The 21,767-nt window shown below is 41.1% G+C and overlaps 1 protein-coding gene across 2 annotated transcripts in view; it reads right to left on the bottom strand.

Moving 5' to 3' along the window:
• The window catches only part of LOC126484319 (snurportin-1), a 106,540-nt gene that overhangs the window by 56,907 nt on the left and 27,866 nt on the right, over nt 1-21,767 (bottom strand). For both annotated transcript variants that reach the window (XM_050107758.1, XM_050107759.1), the window contains exons 2-4: nt 18,589-18,679; nt 16,528-16,662; nt 12,294-12,455 (exon numbers count right to left, since the gene is read on the bottom strand). In XM_050107758.1, the coding sequence (XP_049963715.1) occupies nt 12,294-12,455; nt 16,528-16,662; nt 18,589-18,679 (388 nt within the window). The remainder of the gene's footprint in view (nt 1-12,293; nt 12,456-16,527; nt 16,663-18,588; nt 18,680-21,767) is intronic.

Below are 21,767 nucleotides of genomic sequence, written 5' to 3'. Positions count from 1 at the left end.
TGTCCAAAGTTTGAGAAACTTGCAGCGATAGGTCGAATTTAGAGTACTGTTCTTGGGAAGCAAACTGAGTCGGAGATGAACTTGGATCTCTGCACCAAGCCAAGGCACTGAAGGGCTCTCACCCGTTGGGAACGTGGCAGGAAATGTAAGTTTAAGCTTCCGAAGCAGTAAATGAAAGTGAACTCCAGGAGGCAAAAAAGAAGTTGCGCTTACCCTGTATTGGCAGTCAAGAGGGGAGTCAAAAAAGGGTGCATAGGATGGATGGTTGGGCACAGAGGACAACAAATGGCACACACATCTGCTGAGGAGAACATCATACCGGTATGACATTGGTAGTTTGGCATTGGTAGCATAGACAGTCATAATCGGACTAATGTAGATAGCTCCAGTGGCCACACAAATGCCTCAATGGTAGATAGTGTTGACATTGTGTAAAACAGTGTAGATGAGTAAACAAGACACCTATAGTCCATTTTTGATTGGACAAGGGATTGATATAAGTGAGGTAAACTTTCTGATCTGCTCCCCATGAAGTACTGTTCAACACACACAGGATATTTAGAGAGCAGGTACAGTGTGCTGCCAGATAAGATATGTAGGAGACCAAGAGTTTTCTATTGAGCATGAACCCCACGAATTTCTGGGTTTCAACAAATGGAAGAGCAAAATGACCAAGATGTAACCATCTGAATAAAAGTGTTCAGGAAAGCTGAATCCCCACGTACCTTGAAAACCCTGTCCTTCAAAACCTCCTGTATAAAATGAGGCAGGTGGCCTTGGAAGCCTGTCCTCCAGCAGGTATGTTAAGCCTTCAAATAAAGAAAAAAAAAAAAAATCACAGCTACATCTGGCATTTCCACAGAAAACCGTTCATAATACGGGTTGACAGGGTGACAAGATGATCACCTGGAGGGCAGTGCTTACGAAATCCGCATTTTGCATCTGTTAACAAATTCTGAAGCCCAAGCCACCATAACAGCCAAACATTGATCGCACATTCCATCACCTTGAAGACAATGCTGAGGAGGGAAACTAGGTGGTAGTTGGATGGAAGATCTTTGTCTTTACAGGGCAAGGTTATGGCGATTACAGTGGCTTCATGCCATTGTCTGGGAGACGCACCGTCCATCCAGATGTGATTATATATACTAAAGATAAAGTGTTTGCTATCAAGAGAGAGGTGCTGCAACATCTGAATGTGAATATAGTCATGACCCGGAGTGGAAGATCGTTACAAAGCAAGAGGATGTTTGAGCTCCCTCATAGTTAAAAAGGTATTGTAGCAACCACAATTCTAAGGGAGAAAGATGTCACCCGAGCTGCCTCTCCTCGTTTCTGAGGCAGGAAGTCAGGATGGCATTGGGCGGAGCTCAAGATCTCTGAAAAGTATCAACCCAAGGCACTGGAAGTATCAATAGGGTCCATAATGACAGTTTGCTACAGTCAGGCCAGGAATTGGGAGATGTACCTTGTTTTGAAAAATCAGATGTAGGTTATCCAAGCAACAGAAGAGGAAGTAAAATGATTGAAAGAATTAGTAAGAAGACATTCAACTAGCTTTTTTGCTGTCTCTGATAATGTAACAACACTTAGCGCACATCTTTTTAGAATGAATACAGATCTCCTCCTTTGTGGAATAGCGTTCAAAGACACAGAGAAAACGTCCCCGTGTGCAGACTGCATTGCAGGATTCCTCAGTCCACCTGAGCACTAGGACATGTCTTGGTAGAGAAGAGGTTCGGGGGATGGAACATTCTATAGTAGTAAGGGTAACACTCATAATGTACTATACCTGATCGTCACTACTGTGGAAACGTTCATTGTAGGTTGTCAGTGCAGAGCCTCCAATCAGCTTTAGAAAGTAGCCAGTTGGTCCTGTGCACAGATGTGACATGAGTTAGCAGACGAATTATACATGGAAAACGGTCACTCGAATATGTGACCGAGACGACGGACCACTCTATGGTGGGCGAGCTGTGCATGCATTACAGAATGAGAGATCCAGGTTCAAGAAAGTGTGCGTAGAATCTGAAAGAAATGTGAGTTCACCAGTGCTGAGAGAAATGAGAGTAAGCTAGTTGAAAATACCCACCAGGAAAGAGCTTCTCAGACAGGTTCTCAGAGGGCCTCAAATGGGACGGTGGGTGTTGAAATCACCGAGTAGCTGAGTGTTATTCTGTAGTATGTCTGCCCTGGTGAGATCAGATGATGTATGCAGATACTACAAAGAGAAGGTGTAACTGAGGAGAGCAAGGTAGACAGCAACAGCCCATAGCTGGGTATTAAAAGAACTGTTTCAGCTACGGATGTCATCAAGAATGTGAGTCATGATGATGCCCATGTGAGCTGGAGTTCCTTCACCGGAAGGAAGGTCGAAATGTATTAGAGTGAAGTGTAAGAGGTCAAAGAGAACTTCAGAGTAATTTCATTTCTTGGAGGCATAAAACAACTGGGCACTATGGACACAACAGCAGCTGTACGTCTGGCCTGTGTGATCTGATGCAATGAATGCTCCATTGGAGAACAGCCATATTAGATGATGGGAGATATTTCTCTTATAAGGGGCAATTACTTTGGTGGCTGCTGAGTGCCAGATTTTGGCTGCGTACTACTACAGATGATGATATTGAAGCAATGTATGGTGAGATAAGAGAAGTTATTCAGGAAGTTAAGGGAAATGAAAGTTTGTGATTTGACAGGGGGGGGGGGGGGGGGGGCTGATAACAGGAAAAGGAAGAAGAAGAGAGGGAAAAACAGTAGGTGAATATGGACTGGGAGAAAGGAATGAAAGAGGAAGCCACCTGGTAGAATTTTGCACAGAGCATAATTTAATCATTGCTAACACCTGATTTAAGAATCATAAGAGAAGGTTGTATACGTAGAAGAGACCTGGAGACACCAGAAGGTTTCAGGATGATTACATAATGGTTAGACAGAGATTTAGGATCAGATTTTTAATTGTAAGACATTTCTATGAGTACATGTGGATTCTGAACACAATTTATTGGTTACCCACTGTAGATTAAAACTGAAGAAACTACAAAAAGATAGAAAATTAAGGAGATGGAATCTGGATAAGTTGAAAGACCCAGAGGTTGTTGAGAGTTTCAGAGGGGGCTTTAGACAACAGATAACTAGAACACAGGAAATGAATACAGTAGAAGATGAATGGGTAGCTTTAGGAGATAAAACAGTGCAGGCAGCAGAGGATCAAACAGATAAAAAGACAAGGCTTAATACAAGGGTGAGTCAAATGAAAACCTTAAATATTTTTTAAATATTATTTATTGTGCAGAAGTGGTACAAAGCTGTATCATTTTTCAACATAATCCTCCTCCCCCCGCCCAATGCAAGTCCTCCAGCACTTACTAAGTGCATAAATTCCTTTAGAAAAAAATTCTTTTGGTAGTCCGCGCAACCACTCTTCATCAGAATGGAACTTCTTTCCTCCTATTGCGTCTGAGTGGTTCAAACACGTGGAAATCACTTGGGGGCAAGGTCTGGTGAGTATGGTGGATGAGGAAGACCTCAAAATGCAGGTCTGTTATTGTTTCAACTGTTGTACGGGCAGCGTGGGGCCTTGCATTGTCATGTTGCAAGAGGACACCTGCTGATAGTAAACCACGTCACTTTGATTTGATTGCAGGCCGCAGATCATTTTTTAGGAGATCTGTGTATGATACAACGGTAACAGTGATCCCTCTAGGCATGTAATGATCCAAAATGACGCCTTTTTCATCCAAAATGAGAGTCAGCATAACCCTCCCTGCTGATGGTTCTGTTCAAAACTTCTTTGACTTTGGTAATGAGGAATGGCGCCATTCCCTGCTCACTCTCTTCATTTCTGGTTGGTGGAAATGAACCCAGGTTTCGTCCCCAGTAACGGTTCTTGCAAGGAAGCCATCACCTTCTCGTTCAAAGTGCCGAAGAAGTTCTTCACAAGCATCAACACGTCGTTTTCTCATTTCAGGAGTCAGCTGCCGTGGCACCCATCTTGCAGACACTTTGTGAAACTGGAGCACATCATGCATAATGTGGTGTTCTGACCCATGACTAATCTGTAAACATGCTGCAGTGTCATTCAGTGTCACTCGGCGGTTTTCCTTCACTATGGCTTCAACTGCTGCAATGTTCTGTGGAGTCAACTCGTTGTGCCTGACCTGGACAAGGAGCATCTTCCACTAAAGTCACACCATTTGCAAACTTCCTACTTCATTCGTTGACTTGCTGCTGTGACAAACGAGCATCACCACACTGAACCTTCATTCGTCAATGAATTTCAATAGGTTTCACATCTTCACCATGCAAAAACTGGATAACAGAACACCTTTCTTCCCTGGTGAAAGACACAAGTGGGGCAGTCATCTTTATACTGATACTGAGATGGTGTGTGTGCGTCCGCACTCTGCTGCCACCTACACGGCATATTGCATGCTGTTTGTAGCACGCTTACCAACTTACAGGATAATGGTGCGAAATTTTGATTTGTTATTACAAATTCAATGTTTTCATTTGACTCACCCTCGTAGACACCCTTGGATGATGCAGAAGATATCGAATTTAACTGATGAAAGCAGAAAATTTAAAAATACAGCAAATGAAGCAGGCAAAAGAGAATAAAAACATTTACAAAATGAGATTAACAGGAAGTGCAAAATGGCTAAGCAGGAACAGGTAGAAGACAAATGTAAAGATTTAGCAGCATATTTCACTAGGGGAAAGAGTTGCTGCCTACAGCAAAATTAAAGAGGCCTTTGGGAAAAAGGAAGGCAACTGTATGAATATCAAAAGCTCAGATGGAAGACCAATCTTAAGTGAACGAGGGAAAGCTGAACAGTGGAAGGAGTATCTAGAGGGTCTATACACGGGAGATTAACTTGATGACATTATTGTTGAAAGGGAAGTGAATGTTGATGAAGGTGAGATGGGATGTATGATACTGCAAAAAGAATTTGACAGAGCACTGAAAGACATAAGTCAAACCAAGGTCCCATGGGTAAATAGTATGCTATCAGAATTATGGATAGCCTTGGGACAGCCAGTCATAACAAAACTCTTCCACCTGGTGTGTAAGATGTACGAGACAGGCTAAAAGGCTAAATACCCTCATACTTCAAGAAGAATGTAGTAATTCCAATAAATAAATAAAAAGAAGAAACCATTGCTGGCAGGTGTGAAAATTACTGAACTATCAGTTTAATAAGTCTTGGTTACAAAATATTATTTTGAACAGAAGAATGGAAAAACTAGTAAAAGGAGACGTTGGGGAAGATCTCTTTGGATTCTGGAGAAATGTAGGAACATGTGAGGCAATTCTGTCCCTAAGATTTACCTTAGAAGAGAGGTTAAGGAGAGACAAACCAACGTTTCTAGCATCTGCAGACTCAGAGTTTTTGACAATGTCAACTGGAATACTGTCTTTGAGATGCTGAACAGAGCAGGTGTAAAATACAAAGAGCAAAGGGCTTTTTATAACTTGTGCAGAAACCAGATGACAGTTAAGGAGTCTAGGGGCATGAAAGGGAAGCAGTGGTTGAGAAGGGAGTGAGATAGGGTTGAAACCTATCACCAATGTTATTCAATCTATACATTGAGCAAGCAGTGAAAGAAAACAAAGAAAAATCTGAAGTAGGAATTAATGTTCACAGAAAAGAAATCAAAACTTTGAGGTGTAGAAAAATTTCTGCTCCTAGTCACAATAAAAGACTATTTATTTGTCACATGACCAGTTTCGGGCTTGTGCCCATCGTCAGGTGTTTATACATTCACCTACATGTTTATATTGCTGCATATCACTGTATAAATACAAAAAATTATTTGCTGGTGACCAAACAGATACAAGTGGAATGATTGAAAGTGGCAAGGCAGCATTTGTCAAAAATACATCCGTATTTACATGAAGGTGAAGAATCATTATTCAGGGTGTATATGGGGACAAGGAAAAAAAAACTCCCGGATTATTCCCGGATATCCCGTTTAAAAAATATGCTATTTCCCCAGGCGAAAATACACTTTTTCCATATTAAGTGACAGAAGATTTTCCATAGAGTTTCCCTCGGAACTGTAAAACTTATCAATTCTTTGAATGGTTAATGTTTTATACACTCCCTTAGAACTTCCCGGAAAAGAAAGGTAAAGACGGGGGAGAGAAGTTCTAGCAAGACTTTTAATGAAAAAAAATGAGAGAAGTTTCGGAAAGACCTTTTGATTTGCAACAACATACATGCTGCACACTTTCGTATTACAAAACTAGAAATTCGAATTGTGCCAAACACAGCGCGTTAATTTCCGGAGCGTTGAAACCGAGCTTACAACGTCCTTTTGTAAGCCAATCATATCTCATGCCATGTGATCTTGCCAGCTGATGACAGCAGATATTCAGAGCAACGTGTTATTGTCAGTCAACAGCAAGATCACTGGTTACGTAGCACGAACACACAAAGAGGAAAAGTTAACAGTTTACATTAATATACACAGTAAAACTACAAGAAAAGCTAAACTTTCACATATAATATTGGTTTATAAGATTAACAAGCTACAACAGAAGCTAAGCTTTCACATGTAATATCGATCTTTTTTGCATGTGTTATACTTTAAGATACACTAAACAAATGTGCCAGTAAATTGAAAATTATGACATAAATGTCTGGGCTCAAAATTCTTCTAAGTGGATGGTCCTTAAAGTGTTCAGTTTTAAACACTCTGTGATTTAGAAATTCATCTCACTTGCTCACACATAACATAATTCATCTTGCGTAAAAAGAAATTTACTTTCAAAGTAACACTTTTCGAACCACCTTTCGCAATACTATCCGGAGACCGTTAGAAATAGGTTCGATTTACCAGTTGCCAGACAGCGCCAGAAAAAGAGGCATTATTGTGCATACATAGCTGCAGTGGTGTAGGAAGCCCGCATGTTTGCATGTATAAAGCACTAAGAGAGCTTACATTACACCATAAAAGAAACAGGGCATCAGAGGATACTCCCAAGAGCATCGGAATTTCGTAAACCATACTAAAATGTATAGTTCGCCTTGAAGTGCACGTTGTTTTTTTCCAGATTCACAATGAAATAGGTCCCGTCTGATATTAAGCTTTTCAGTGTGGTTTTTGGGACGTAAATTTTCTTGGAGTACCAGTACTCTACGTTCTCATTTTTGGTTCATTATTATAACATAATGCCATACATGGCAGAAGATGATAATGTGCACTTGAAATTCAGCCAATACTGTGGAATGAAACACTGTTTCAAATAAAATGATTGCCTCAGCGGAAAGATTAATAAACCCAAATTTCTTTAGCAAACTTGCAAAAATAACTTCATTGTTCTGAAAGACGATTAATGCTTGACTGCTAATAACTTGGAAATAAAATAAAAACAGAAAACTGAAACTAATAACATATTTATGCCCTCTGTAATTATGTGAATGTATTTTGATTCACTTGATAGCTCCTGGAAACAGAAATCTGTTTTGTTTTCATTTGACATGGAAGCTGTAAACGAAGAGGAGCAACGAAATCACTACACGCAAACGCGTGTCATGTGGAGACTAGTGCAGCCCCCACTACAACTCTGCGCATGCACGAATTTGGCAGCTAGGGCGCGAGTGAGAAAAAGTTTTCGCGTTTGCATCTGGCTGCTTGCTGCTATTGCCGATACAGCTAACAGCCACACTTCAAGTAGCAGAAAGTGGGAGTAGGTACTGCTCATATGCGAGTCAACTGCGCATGCGCATCAGCCTGGTGGCAAGTGGTCAAACGAACTTAATGTGAACAGTTGTGACGTAATGCTCATAGCAAGCAGTTTATTGTTATGAAGAATCACACAGTCTTCTCTCTACGGCCTTTGACATATTTTTGCTATTTGCAGACGCTTGTGTATGCTCGGTGTTTTGTTGTTGTAAACTGCGCGTTTCCTTTGCCACTAAAGTTTTATTTTTTCCCTCTTGTTTATATTTTATTCTGCAGTATCATTCTTCAGTAGCAGGATACAGTAATATTCTTTGCCAGAGAATCAATTCATACCAGTCAAAATTACAAAAATTTAACTGAAAGCTAAAGCAATGAAAAATTCTTGAGTTTTTCCCGGTTTTCTCCCAGATGAAAAAATTCCCGGGTTTTTCCCGGATTTCCCGGGTCATATACACCCTGTTATTACAATTACGCTGTGGTGACAGTTTTTCTACTTAGTTGAACACTTGTTATCATTTTCACATCCATATTTCAGTTTTATAAAGTTTAGCTGCATATTTCACAATTACGACGTGCACTCGTGAAATACACTGTGTTTACATACAAACACGTAGGCTAAGGCCAAAGGACTTAGATGTAGGGGGTATAAAGATGTTGCTCATACAGAAACATGTAGGTTATTGCCAAAGAACTTTGCCATAGGAAGTGCAAGGATGTTCCACATATAGAAACTTAAAAAGCTATTATAAACTGCAAAATGTTTTTGATCCAAATTATGAAATTTTTTGGTCCACATTTTTGTTGGAGAACTTAGATCTATGAAGTACAATGATGTTATACACATGAAATTTTGAAAGCTATTACAAATTACGAAAATGATAGTTAAAGCTTGTGTTTACAATATGACTTACAATTATGATAATGACACTTGAACTGTTGTATGACTGCTACATCGGATTTCCATAGCATATTACTTTGTTATTATATTCGAGGATAATGAGTTTTTGTTTTTGAATATTTCATGAAATATGTGGTGATAAGATTTGTTTGCAAGCGCCACTTGTTTGTTGAGAATAAGGTGTGGCGAGTTAGAGCTGTGGATGTAAATTTCTAGCTCTGCGAGCAGATTCATTTTCTTTCCTCCAACAGTTCATGTGTCATTATCGTAATTTGTAAAAGTCATATTGTAAACACAAGCTTTAACTTTAATTTTTGTAAATCGTAATAGCTTCCAAAATTGCATGTGTATAACATCATTGTACTTCCTAGATCTAAGTTCTCTGACAAAAATGTGGATCAAAAAATTTCATAATATTCACTTTACCTTCTTAAAAGATAATTTTATGCCAAAGACAGATTAAGGCATAGTTGCAAATACTAGCAGACAAATATAAAATGACAGCTTGGAAAATACAGATGGCATCAATCACAATGTGTTTAGACAGTTTCATCAAAACATTAGAAGCTTGTAAAACAATAAAAGATGGATTTCTATGCACGTATGCATGTGTTACACATAACAAAACATCGACAGCAAGTCACAGAGATTGAGAAGATACCACCTAGAGGCATACAAGTTAGTGTCACATAACTCTAAACACAATATAAGGTGGTGGTGGTTAGTGTTTAACGTCCCGTCGACAACGAGATCATTAGAGACGGAGCGCAAGCTCGGGTTAGGGAAGGATGGGGAAGGAAATCGGCCGTGCCCTTTCAAAGGAACCATCCCGGCATGTGCCTGAAACGATTTAGGGAAATCACGGAAAACCTAAATCAGGATGGCCGGAGACGGGATTGAACCGTCGTCCTCCCGAATGCGAGTCCAGTGTGCTAACCACTGCGCCACCTCGCTCGGTCACAATATAAGGAAAAGAGGAGAGGATATATATACACATAAAGTGGAATGAATTCCCAAACCTTAGAGCTCAGTGAGTACACTGCTGAACATCTTACTGCATCAGTAATAGACTTCTAAGCATAGAAATCACCTCTTGTCCTCATAACCTATAGGGTCTGGATGACCTTCCCTTCCTTCCTGACCTTCCCCAACCAATCATTTCTTTCTTTCTGTGGAAAGAAAATTGAAACTCCTAAAGCTGGGGTCGGGGTCGTACCGGCGGGGGTGTTTGTGGGGAAGAGGGGGACAGAGGGGGGCAGAGGGGGGAGCGGGGGGGAGCGGGGGGGAGCGGGTGGGGGGGGAGGGGGGGAGAGGGGGGAGAGGGGGGGAGAGGGGGGGGAGAGGGGGGGAGAGGGGGGGAGAGGGGGGGAGAGGGGGGGGAGAGGGGGGGAGAGGGGGGGGAGAGGGGGGGAGAGGGGGGAGAGGGGGGAGAGGGGGGAGAGGGGGGAGAGGGGGGAGAGGGGGGAGAGGGGGGAGAGGGGGGAGAGGGGGGAGAGGGGGGAGAGGGGGGAGAGGGGGGAGAGGGGGGGAGAGGGGGGGAGAGGGGGGGAGAGGGGGGGAGAGGGGGGGAGAGGGGGGGAGAGGGGGGGAGAGGGGGGAGAGGGGGGGAGAGGGGGGGAGAGGGGGGGAGAGGGGGGGAGAGGGGGGGAGAGGGGGGAGAGGGGGGAGAGGGGGGAGAGGGGGGAGAGGGGGGAGAGGGGGGAGAGGGGGGAGAGGGGGGAGAGGGGGGAGAGGGGGGAGAGGGGGGAGAGGGGGGAGAGGGGGGAGAGGGGGGAGAGGGGGGAGAGGGGGGAGAGGGGGGAGAGGGGGGAGAGGGGGGAGAGGAGACAAATAGCATGAGTTGTGAACCACTCACTGAACCCTAGCATGTTTTGCTGAGCAACAGGTTCTGCCACTGAGTAGCCAAACTCTGTTCTTGGGCACAGTCTGCAACGAACAATTTGTTTAATCAGAATGACAGGCTGTGCCCCAGGTTTCCTAGTGTGTGCTCACTGTGTGTGTACTGCCGGTCTGGTGGTCACAACCAAAGTGGTAAAACAGGAATCCTCTCTTCAATCCAAGTCCTTTGTAAGTTCAAAAGCCATAGCGATTTTAAGAATTTTCACCAGGGAAGGATCTGCATGGCATATAGCTTGTGCACACATTTTACTATCCCCTGCAAATTGATGAAGAGAACTTTTAATCAGAGACTACACATACAATCTAATCCTGATACGATTCTGACTACAACTTCCACCAACAATAGAATACCACCCTAGCACATGCCACCCGAGACTGGCTATGCAGTGCTCTGACAACTAAGTGCAAATATCAGGAAATGGAAACGACAATGTATGGGTAATTACTGTAGAACTATGCATTGAATGTGTTGCCCCACTAGCTGCCTATCCAACTGATGCTGTTCCTATTGATGTATCTGCCACTGCTGCAGTAATTCTGGGTCCACGATGTCAGAGTGATCTAAGCACAGCAGGTCCAAAAATACTAATTACCACTGTTGAGGGTTACACTAACACTCATTATTTCACATTCCATGGGTAGACGAATAGTGAACAAGAAGTACTTAATCCCACTGTCCAAAAGTAGTCCAGTCCAAAGCGGTAGTTGCCATCACTTGGTGGCTGATATAATATGCGGATCATATGGAGCACAACAAGAACTGCTGTTCCTAGCAGAGTGGCTCCTTACATCAGGCAGGTTGGCCACGTGATCCCAACAGATGACACTGATTTGCTTTAGAGCATGGCTTGTTTCTGGCATTTGTCTTATGGTGGCCACTTGTGGCTTGCAGTGCCATCAGCTGTGCAGGTAGCAAGTACAGATTGATTCTGAACAGTTGTGATAACTCTAACTCGCTGTTCGAGTCAGTTACATTAAAGATTACTGAGAAATTTATAGAAGTGGAACATGAAGCTGACAGCAGAATGATTCTACTGCTTCTAACACACATTTCACATATGGAGCATGAAAATAAATTGAGAAATTAGGGCATGTCTGAAAACACACAAAAAGTTGCTTTTCCCTTGCCATATCTGCAAGTGGAACATGAAAGGAAATGACTAGTAGTGGTACAGGATACTCTCCGTAACACATCATACAGTGGCTTGAGGAGTATCTATCTAAATACAGATGTAGTGATAGTGGAAATAAAGGAATACATGTGGAACAGGCTGGAGCACCAAATGATGGGTGCGAAGGGTTCAACAACATTAATGTACCAAGCACTCTTCAGAGGTAAGTAAAAAACAAAAATGAAGCATATGTTACATACACACACACACACACACACACACACACACACACACACACACACACACACACACACACACACACACACACACACACACAGATGATGTGACTTACCAAACGAAAGTGCTGGCAGGTTGATAGACACACAAACAAACACAAACATACACACAAAATTTTGTGTTTATGTTTGTGTTTGTTTGTGTTTTTGTGTGTCTATCAACATGCCAGCGCTTTCGTTTTGTAAAAGCTTTCACAGGGTAATGACACAGTTATCAATTTGAATCTATGTTACAAATATAACTCACTTTTGCTGAGGGACACAAATTACACTAGCTACTGAACACATGAACAAATATTCCAGTTGGGATTAAAATTTAATATGAAGTTACTAATATTATCAGAGACTACATGTAAACAGTAAAGCAATTGTCTGTATACACTTTTGGAAACTGACCTCACAATCAAGTAATGTTTTCCTGTTCCACATAAGAACATCCAGCACAAAATATTTACGTTGCTCCCTGCACCACACACAGTCCAACATTGTGCCTGCTGGTAACACAGATTGGAACGATGCAGTCGGTAAGCCCCTCTTGTCATAGGCTCTTGTCCCTCGCTAATAAAAACAATGAGAACAGACACTAGTGAAAAAAATTAGTCTAATAACATTACCATGCCCACAATTCTTCACAGTACTTGGAATGTTTGATATGAAACAGCTAATAGTCATGCCCATAATAAATGAGAACTGTTCACAATCATTTGTAACAGGTAATTACCAGTGCTGACATTTTCAACTGGAAAATAAATTCAATTAAAATTCATATCTGTGAGATTTAACGTTAATGTCATGCCCCTATGAAGGATATCATATAACTTGCTCCAAAGTCGTATGAACTATACTGGAATGTAAAATTTACTTTTAATGTCAACAACATAATAGAATCACTTTCCTTGACCTGCACATCACATATATTAATAAGAAACATACTCAGTATTCATTGTAAATCTGTGGCCATTATCCTCATTACAAGTAAAAATTTGTATCGCCTCCTTCCAGGGTTTTCTGAGTATAATTGTTAACCTATTTCTAGACATGGATGGATGCTATGGTGAACAGAATACTTACATTGCTTAGGAACATTAATTAAATATGCAGAGAAATGTTACATTATGGACAGTAGCCTTTAATAAAATTTTTAACTATTTGAAAATTGAAGAAATACTTACACAAAACCTGAATCCATAAACTGTAACTCATCAAGACAATAATACATGCACTTGAAGGCAGAGTTGTCCTCAACCTGAAGTTTGTTTTGAACATCAAAGTGGTTTACTAAGCATGATCTTATACTAGAAGTTATGCCCTTACCTTTCTCCAAACTTAGAACTGACTTACCCACAGTGCTGAGCCATTGTACAAGAATGCCAAAGGATGCAAATAAACAAGTTCTTTTTATGATAGAGAATCTTACAAACTCAGATAGGAAGACACATAAACGAACAGACGAATGGATAGGTAGATAGACAGATGGACGCACAGACATATCATGGAAAAGATAGATTGCTACTTACTTTAAAGATGACATACTGAGCTGCAGATAAGGACAACGAAAACACTGTCACACATTGAGCTTTCAGCCAAATCTTCCTTCAGAAATGGAAACACACACGCGCGCGCGCGCGCATACACACACACACACACACACACACACACACACACACACACACACACACACACTCAGCAAGCACAGCTCATACATGATCGCTATCTTCGGCAGCTTGGTAATGTAACTGTGTCATGTTGAATGGGAACAGCAGTCCATGGCAAGAAAGCAGGAGGGAGGGATAGCAATAGCAGTGTAAGGGAGGTGGGGGGGGGGGGGGTCGTGGAGGAGAGAGAACTCAATACTGCCTGGCAGGAAGTGCAGGGACTGGATGGTGGCAGGGGTAGGAGGCTGTGGAGGACGGAGAGAGGGCTAAGAGTGAGGAAACTTGGCAGATAAATCCTCCTTTCAAGCACATTTAATTCAAGAAAGAGAAAAAAATTGATGGAGGAGGAGGAGGAGGAGGAGGAGGAGAAGGAGGAGGAGGAGGAGGAGGAGGGGGGGGGGCGGCGGACATGAATGAGTGCATTCCCCACACATGAATGTGTTAATGATTAGTTTATGTATCTTACCATTTAATTGTATTCCCATCAGTTCACTGACATATTTCTGTCTCATACACACATGAACTCCAAGAGCCATGATGTATAGTGGCATACAGGATATATGATTTCTTCCTTTTCCTATTCCTCAAATGGGAAATGCTCAGTTAAGAATTATTGGTTGAACATCAATCATATCCAAATTTCTAAGTTTGCCACAGAATGACTCTCTGAAAACCAACAAGGCACACTGATACTTTATTATCCTTATTTACGAAGGCTGATAATTTTCTATCCTGCTGTGCTGCAAAATGTGACTCCTGATGTATCTCCAAAGATATTTATTGATAAATACAGCAGCATAGTGCAGCCTGAGTGAACCCATTGAGAGTTACATAATTCTGACTTATCCCCTTAGCCAGGCCCTTGCTAAATGAATTCAAGGCAGGGGAACCAGACACAGAATAGGTTGCATAGAAGTCCTATAACCAACTTCCACCACTGCTACTATTATAACAATTAGCTGTAACTATTTACTTCGCAGCAACAAATCAACAAGAATTACACAGAATGTAAAATAAATCAATGAGTCAGAAACCAACACATGCACTGTTATTTAGAAATTAAACATTCCACACAGAGGTGTATAAACAGTGAGTGGTGGCGGAGGTGCGAGAGTGGTGGCGGAGGTGCGAGAGTGGTGGCGGAGATGGGAGAGTGGTGGCGGAGCTGGGAGAGTGGTGGCGGTGATGGGAGAGTGGTGGCGGTGATGGGAGAGTGGTGGCGGTGATGGGAGAGTGGTGGCGGTGATGGGAGAGTGGTGGCGGTGATGGGAGAGTGGTGGCGGTGATGGGAGAGTGGTGGCGGTGATGGGAGAGTGGTGGCGGTGATGGGAGAGTGGTGGCGGTGATGGGAGAGTGGTGGCGGTGATGGGAGAGTGGTGGCGGTGATGGGAGAGTGGTGGCGGTGATGGGAGAGTGGTGGTGAGGTGAGATTGCAAGTCCGCATGGCTACCTCCTTAGTAGGTCAAGGAGAGGCGAAGACAGTGCTATATTTACTAACTGGGAACACAGTGGTCTTTGTACTGGTGAGTAACTTACAAGCAGCAAAGGTAGACACCTTTTCCTTTACTTGGATTTCCTGAATAATTCAGTCATCTCTAAAAATGGGACAATCTCTAGAGGAAGTAGTGTGGTCGCCCATACAATTGATGCAATGAGGGGATGGAGGTGGACAATGACCATCATGGGCATTCCTGCCACATGTAACACATTTGGCCATATTGGAACATAACTGGCTGGTACGATTAAACTGCTGACACCAATAGCAATGCGTAGGGATGGGTATGTAAGGGCAAACTGAAATCATCTCATATCCTGCTTTAATGTTCGATGGAAGTTGAACTCCGTCAAATGCCAAGAAGAGAGTGCAGGTCAGTACCAATTCCTTTTCAACCCTTTTCATGACTCAATGTATCGTCGTTACACCCTGATCAGACAGGTAATTTTGACTGTCCTCATTGGATAATCTGTCGAGTGATCTTGTATAAACCACCCCGCGTGATGAATTTAACGTACGTTGTGCTTCCACCCAGACAGGGAAGGTGTGTATCAGTGTAGTTCAAAGAAATTTATATGCCTGGAGGGCACTGTCTGTTTCTAACAACAAGGTGCCTTTTCATAACTCAGAACAAGACTTTACAGGACCTGCAATTGCATAGACACCTTTCTGAATAATGAAAGGGTTGATTGTGGAGAAGTCTTGACTTTCGTCAGACCGAGAAACAACTAGGAACTTTGGCACTGACAAAATAAAAGAGACACATCTAGCTTTCTCTTGTGGGCAGAAGTTGTAGAAGTACAAGAAACCATTGTGAAAGCCAGACACCCCTCCCTCCTTTTTCCCCCCGTCGAAAAGGCTCTCATACCAGTTTCCATCCCAATGTCATCATTTGATGCAACTATGTGGATAAGTTGACAATACAACAATTTGTGCTTGGATCATCATGAAAGAGTTAATCGATAAAATGATGGATGTTGTCAATGTACTTGATGTGTATTTCTCCGTGATGTTTTGGACATAACACATATACAAGTTGCACAATATGTCAGTGAGCACCAGAGTGTACTAGTCTGGAATTGCTACTGGTGGCTACGAAAAACAGCATTAACCTGAACACACAAAGTAAGTTCCACAATACTACAAGAAACTAATGCTGGAGTGATTGAACAGTCCACAGGTGCACTACCAGTTCACCGTGTCCAATTGACACAATATTTTGGCAATGAGACACGTCGCCATCGTCATTGCGCTGCTCGTAATTGCTAAGCAAAACGGTATTAACCTGAACACACATTAATAGTTTGAGCACAAATTAAGTTTCACAATACTGCAACAAACTGATGTTAGCATGCTCACAGCATTTTGCATTCAACTGTTGAGACAGTTTCTGTGTGTTATCTTTATAGGCTAATGGTGACAGATAATAAAAATGTTTGATATATTGAAAAGCTGGTTTAGTAAATACTAGAAAACTCACCCTAGATGAAACTACCAGAGTTCGTTTGCCCACAGGACAAGGTACAACAAACCACTTGCTATCCAAATCTGCAGGGACTTGCAGCAACCATTCAGACATCATTAGAACACCATAGTATGGCCACTTTCTTGCAACCTGTGGCAAGATGAAGGGGCATAAAAGAATTCAGTCAGTAAGGTTTTGTATCTTCATAGTTTCATTAAATTAATTAAAAGTGAATGCAGACAGATAAAGGAACTAATCAAAGAAAAAACAAACCACTGAATTTTCTGCACTATTTACTTATTTATTTATGCCAAGACCAACTTAAGAAGCTATCATTGCAGGTCAGAAAGCTCACAGATAACCTACAAATGAATAAATGTGGTAAGAGACTCAAGAGAATTTTTTAAAATCATAATTATTAAATGTCAAAATTTACAGAAAATTTAACAGATAATCAGAACTGATGTTAACACCAAACATTATCTAAAGTCATTTATGCCATATTAAAATTCTACAGACAATGACAATAAGACAATTAAGAGAGAATTACATGTACCCTAAGATATAATGAAAACTAGTTAACTGTAAAACAAGAGCTTACTAGACATTAGATACTTCTTTAGCAGTTAATGTCAAACTTCATAATGGAAGTCTGCAATGACAGTTTGGTTAGCAAATCTAAGGAAACTGTTTTATTTATTACATTTAATTACATAATTACTCACCAATAAACAGTTATTTTAAAGAGAGAGGGCAACTACAGGGGATAGGGAGAGGTGGTAAGGGGCATAGAGGGAAGGGAAGGCAGGCAGGCAGGTACAGGAGGGAGTCATAATGAGTAGATAAAGGTGAAGGATGTGCAAGAGGAAGATGTGAGGTAGCAGGAGGAAGTGTGACATCAAGGAGTGTGGGAAGCAAGAAGAAGAAGAAGAAGAAGAAGAAGAAGAAGAAGGGGAGGAGAAAGAGGAGGAGGAGGAGGAGGAGGAGAAGGTTGAGGAACAAATAGAGAGACAGTCGAGGCATGCAGCCACAGCCAACAGGGCTGGGTGGGGGTGGGGGTGTAGGAGGTGGTAGAGGGCAATGATAGATGGGAGAAGAGAGTTTTAGGGGGAAGAGGAGTGGGAGACAGCAGAAAGTGAGGAGATGATGAGACAAAGGAAGACGGGAAGGAGTCGGAAGAGTGTGGGAAAAGTGGGGATTGGAGAGAAGGTCAGCTGCAGTTGGGAGAAAAACAAGTGCAGGTGGGGAGGCGATATGGGCCGGAAGGAGATAGCAACAGGGGAGAAGGCAGGACAGGGTTGGCTGATGGGAGAATGGGAGGAAATAACGGATGAGTGGTGAAGGGGTCCAGCATGGGGTAGAGTCCAGATCGGGGAACATTTATGAACGTGGGATGGGGTGGAGGGGGGAAGGGATGAGTGGTGAAAGGTTTAGAAGGTGGGCCATGAGAGGTAGGGGGCAGTGCTTGAGGGGAGGGGTGGGACTGTGTGAGATGGAGGGAGGTGTGAGCATGGAAAGGGGCAACTGAAGGGGGAAGAGAAGAGGGTTTGAAGCGATGAAGGGTTGGCCTTGCCACTGACGGTAAACATCTTATAAATATATATATATATTTTTATGTCAATAATATTAGAAACTATGTGTGGCATAGGATAGAACTGGATAATATAATTCTTTCTAGTGTTGTTTCTGAGAGAAATTAAAAGTGCCCAAATAGGCTACAATGGCTAGTGAATCATAAGATTTCTGAACATGATGAGATCTACATAACACAATGAAGAAATAAATTATGGAAGAATTCTCATCCTAAAGTATGTGGATGGTGGTTGTTGGATGTTGGCAATGTAGGTGGCACATTGTGGTAACTATTATAAATACAATGGTAATTTTAATTCCATTTGTGTGTGTTTCAGAAAGTAATTAAAACTGGAATGTTTTGCTACGACTTGTGATCCAGTAACTAAAACTACTAGGTTATTATTTGTAAGTGATGTGCCAATAATGGATGTAAACATTCTGAACGACTGACAAAGTTATAGAGCAGAAGTCTCATTCTTACTCTAAGTGTGTAAAGCTTACTCTGGGAGTAGTGCAGTCCATTGACTCATCTTCAAGATCTTCTTCCAGGACAAGCAAGCCACGTGTTTTGTTGAAGGATTCATCCCTACTCCTATATAAGAAATAGATAAATACAGCAGAATGCAAAAACAGTTTTCAAGATACACATATAGTTACTGTAAAAGAACGCATTAATGGATTGGAAACTCCTCACTTCCTAGTTTAGTAACTGACAGATGAAGTCTGTGTATTTTTACCTAGTAGCAAAATGGTTAGCTGGATGGTGGGAGGCTCTTTATTTTAAATGTGTATAACCAAACAAGGGTAAACTTGTTCATAGTGGTTTTGGGGATTTTGCAAGTTCCAGTTATCATATGCAGGATACCTCACTATGATGGGGAACCAGTTAATTCATTCACGAAAATTTATCACTTCCCACTGAGAAAACTTGCTGTAATATTACATTTAACAATAGTTTTGAAACTATTAGCTACCTACCATAAAAGTTGTCAACAGCAGGGGCCATTTCAGTTCCCACTGGTAAACAAGAGTAAGTCAAATGAAGAACATAAATATGGAATCGCAAAAGCAAACAACTACCGCCCAATCTCTCTTCTGACAGCTCTATCAAAAATTTTTGAGAAAGTAATGTATTCAAGAGTAGCCTCCCATATTTGTAAAAATAAAGTACTAACAAAATGTCAGTTTGGTTTTCAGAAAAGCTTTTCAACAGAAAATGCTATATACGCTTTCACTGATCAAATATTAAATGCTCCGAATAACCGGACATCACCCATTGGTATTTTTTGTGATCTCTCAAAGGCCTTTGATTGTGTAAATCATGGAATTCTTTTAGATAAGCTAAATCATTATGGTTTGAGTGGGGCAGTGCACAAATGGTTTAATTCATACTTAACTGGAAGAATGCAGAAAGTTGAAATAAGTGGTTCATGTAATGTTAAAACAACAGCTGATTCCTCAACTGGGGAGCTATCAAGTACGGGGTCCCACAGGGTTTGGTCTTAGGTCCTTTACTGTTCTTAATATACATTAATGACTTACCATTCCACATTGATGTAGATGCAAAGTTAGTTCTTTTTGCTGATGATACAAGTATAGTAATAACATCCAGAAACCAAGAACTAAGTGATGTAATTGTAAATGATGTTTTTCACAAAATTATTAAGTGGGTCTCAGCAAACGGACTCTTTAAATTTTGATAAAACACAGTATATACAGTTCCGTACAGTAAATGGCACAACTCCAGTAATAAATATAGACTTTGAACAGAAGTCTGTAGCTAAGGTAGAATTTTCAAAATTTTTAGGTGTGTCCATTGATGAGAGGTTAAACTGGAAGCAACACACTGATGGCCTGCTGAAACGTCTGAGTTCAGCTACGTATGCTATTAGGGTTATTGCAAATTTTGGTGGTAAGAATCTCAGTAAATTAGCTTACTATGCCTACTTTCATTCACTGCTTTCGTATGGCATCATATTCTGGGGTAATTCATCATTGAGTAGAAAAGTATTCATTGCTCAAAAACGTGTAATCAGAATAATTGCTGGAGCCCACCCACGGTCATCCTGCAGACATCTATTTAAGGATCTAGGGATCCTCACAGTATATATATTCAATTATGAAATTTGTTGTTAATAATCCAACCCAGTTCAAAAGTAATAGCAGTGTGCATAGCTATAACACCAGGAGAAAAGATGATCTTCATTATGCAGGGTTAAATCTGACTTTGGCACAGAAAGGGGTAAATTATGCTGCCACAAAAGTTTTTGGTCACCTATCAAACAGCATCAAAAGCCTGAGAGATAGCCAACTAACATTTAAAAATAAATTAAAAGAATTTCTAGATGACAACTTCTACTCATTGGCTGAATTTTTAGATATAAATTAAGAGGGAAAAAATAAAAAGAAAAAAAAAACAACAACTTAAACATTAGTGTCATGCAATATTTTGTGTAATGTAATATCTTGTACAGACATCTTTTATTAACCTGACACGTTCCACATCATTATGAAGTGTCGTATTCATGATCTATGGAACAAGTATTAATCTAATCTAAACAGCCATGTCACCATTAGTCTATAAATTAGTCAGCATTTTTATAAAAGTGGAAGCATTGTGGAGATGCCTATAAAGCAATACAGAAGTAGCGAAGAGATTGTGTTATTCTGAAAAAGTAGGGTGTGAAACCTATTTAAGTAAATGCATAATGAAGGTCTAGTACGGGGATGCAAGCTTGTCACAGCAACAAATAATCGTAAGGTGTCGCAAGTTTGCAAGTGGTGTGCCGTGAAGCCAATGGTCTTCATCTAGATCAGGCACATTTAGTTTTGACTTCCGAAAACAGCACAGCCACTGAAGACTTTGTAATGTAAAACCTCTGAGTGACAGCAGATCATAAAGCAGCAACTGTAAATCATTGCCATTTTGCAACACATCAGGTTGGACATGATGTGATCAATTTGTAGGATGTGTCTGCAACACAGGTTCCACAGCAGCTTACACCCGGATTAAGAAAAAGGCAAGTTTATGCCTCTAAAACAAGATGGTGATGTCTCACTTGCAAGATCTGCCACAAGAAATGATACCTGGGTTCAGTACCACCAACCAGAAATAGTGTGTCCAGGTAAGGAATGTCAAAATTCCTAAAAACCCAAATCAAATACATTCTTAATGCAACATCATTAGGGAAGTTATGTTGATACTTTGCAACCAAAAAAGGCATAATCATGAAGCACCACACATTGTGAAAATCCACTATCACTGGTGCATCACACTCAGATCTCCTAAAAATCGTTTACAGGCTGCTATTAAATTAAAATAATGTGGACTGATAAACGCAGGAGTTGTGTTTCAGTATGAGAATGTGTGACCTATATGGCCCATGCAACAGTTGATAAATTTTACACCAAAAATGCAGTGTTTTCAGAATTCTCTCTTCTCACTAAACCTTCTTTAGAGATATTTCCAGATACTTTGAACACTCAAAGAAGGTTTGGGTGTCAAGAAGACTTATTTCTGGTGGACAGGTATGCTACACCATGGAAAAATGTTTTTGTTGACTCCTATATTAATTATTTTCTTTGGGAATTCAGGCACTTCAGGAGCTCCAGCAAATTGCATTAAGTATGATGAGGAGATGAAACTTTTTGCAGATTTGAGCTGTGTGTGCACACAGATA

The sequence above is a fragment of the Schistocerca serialis genome, chromosome 6 (assembly GCF_023864345.2).
Source record: "Schistocerca serialis cubense isolate TAMUIC-IGC-003099 chromosome 6, iqSchSeri2.2, whole genome shotgun sequence".
NCBI classification, from domain to species: Eukaryota; Metazoa; Arthropoda; class Insecta; order Orthoptera; family Acrididae; genus Schistocerca; species Schistocerca serialis.
This window is presented reverse-complemented; position numbering and strand designations above follow the sequence as displayed.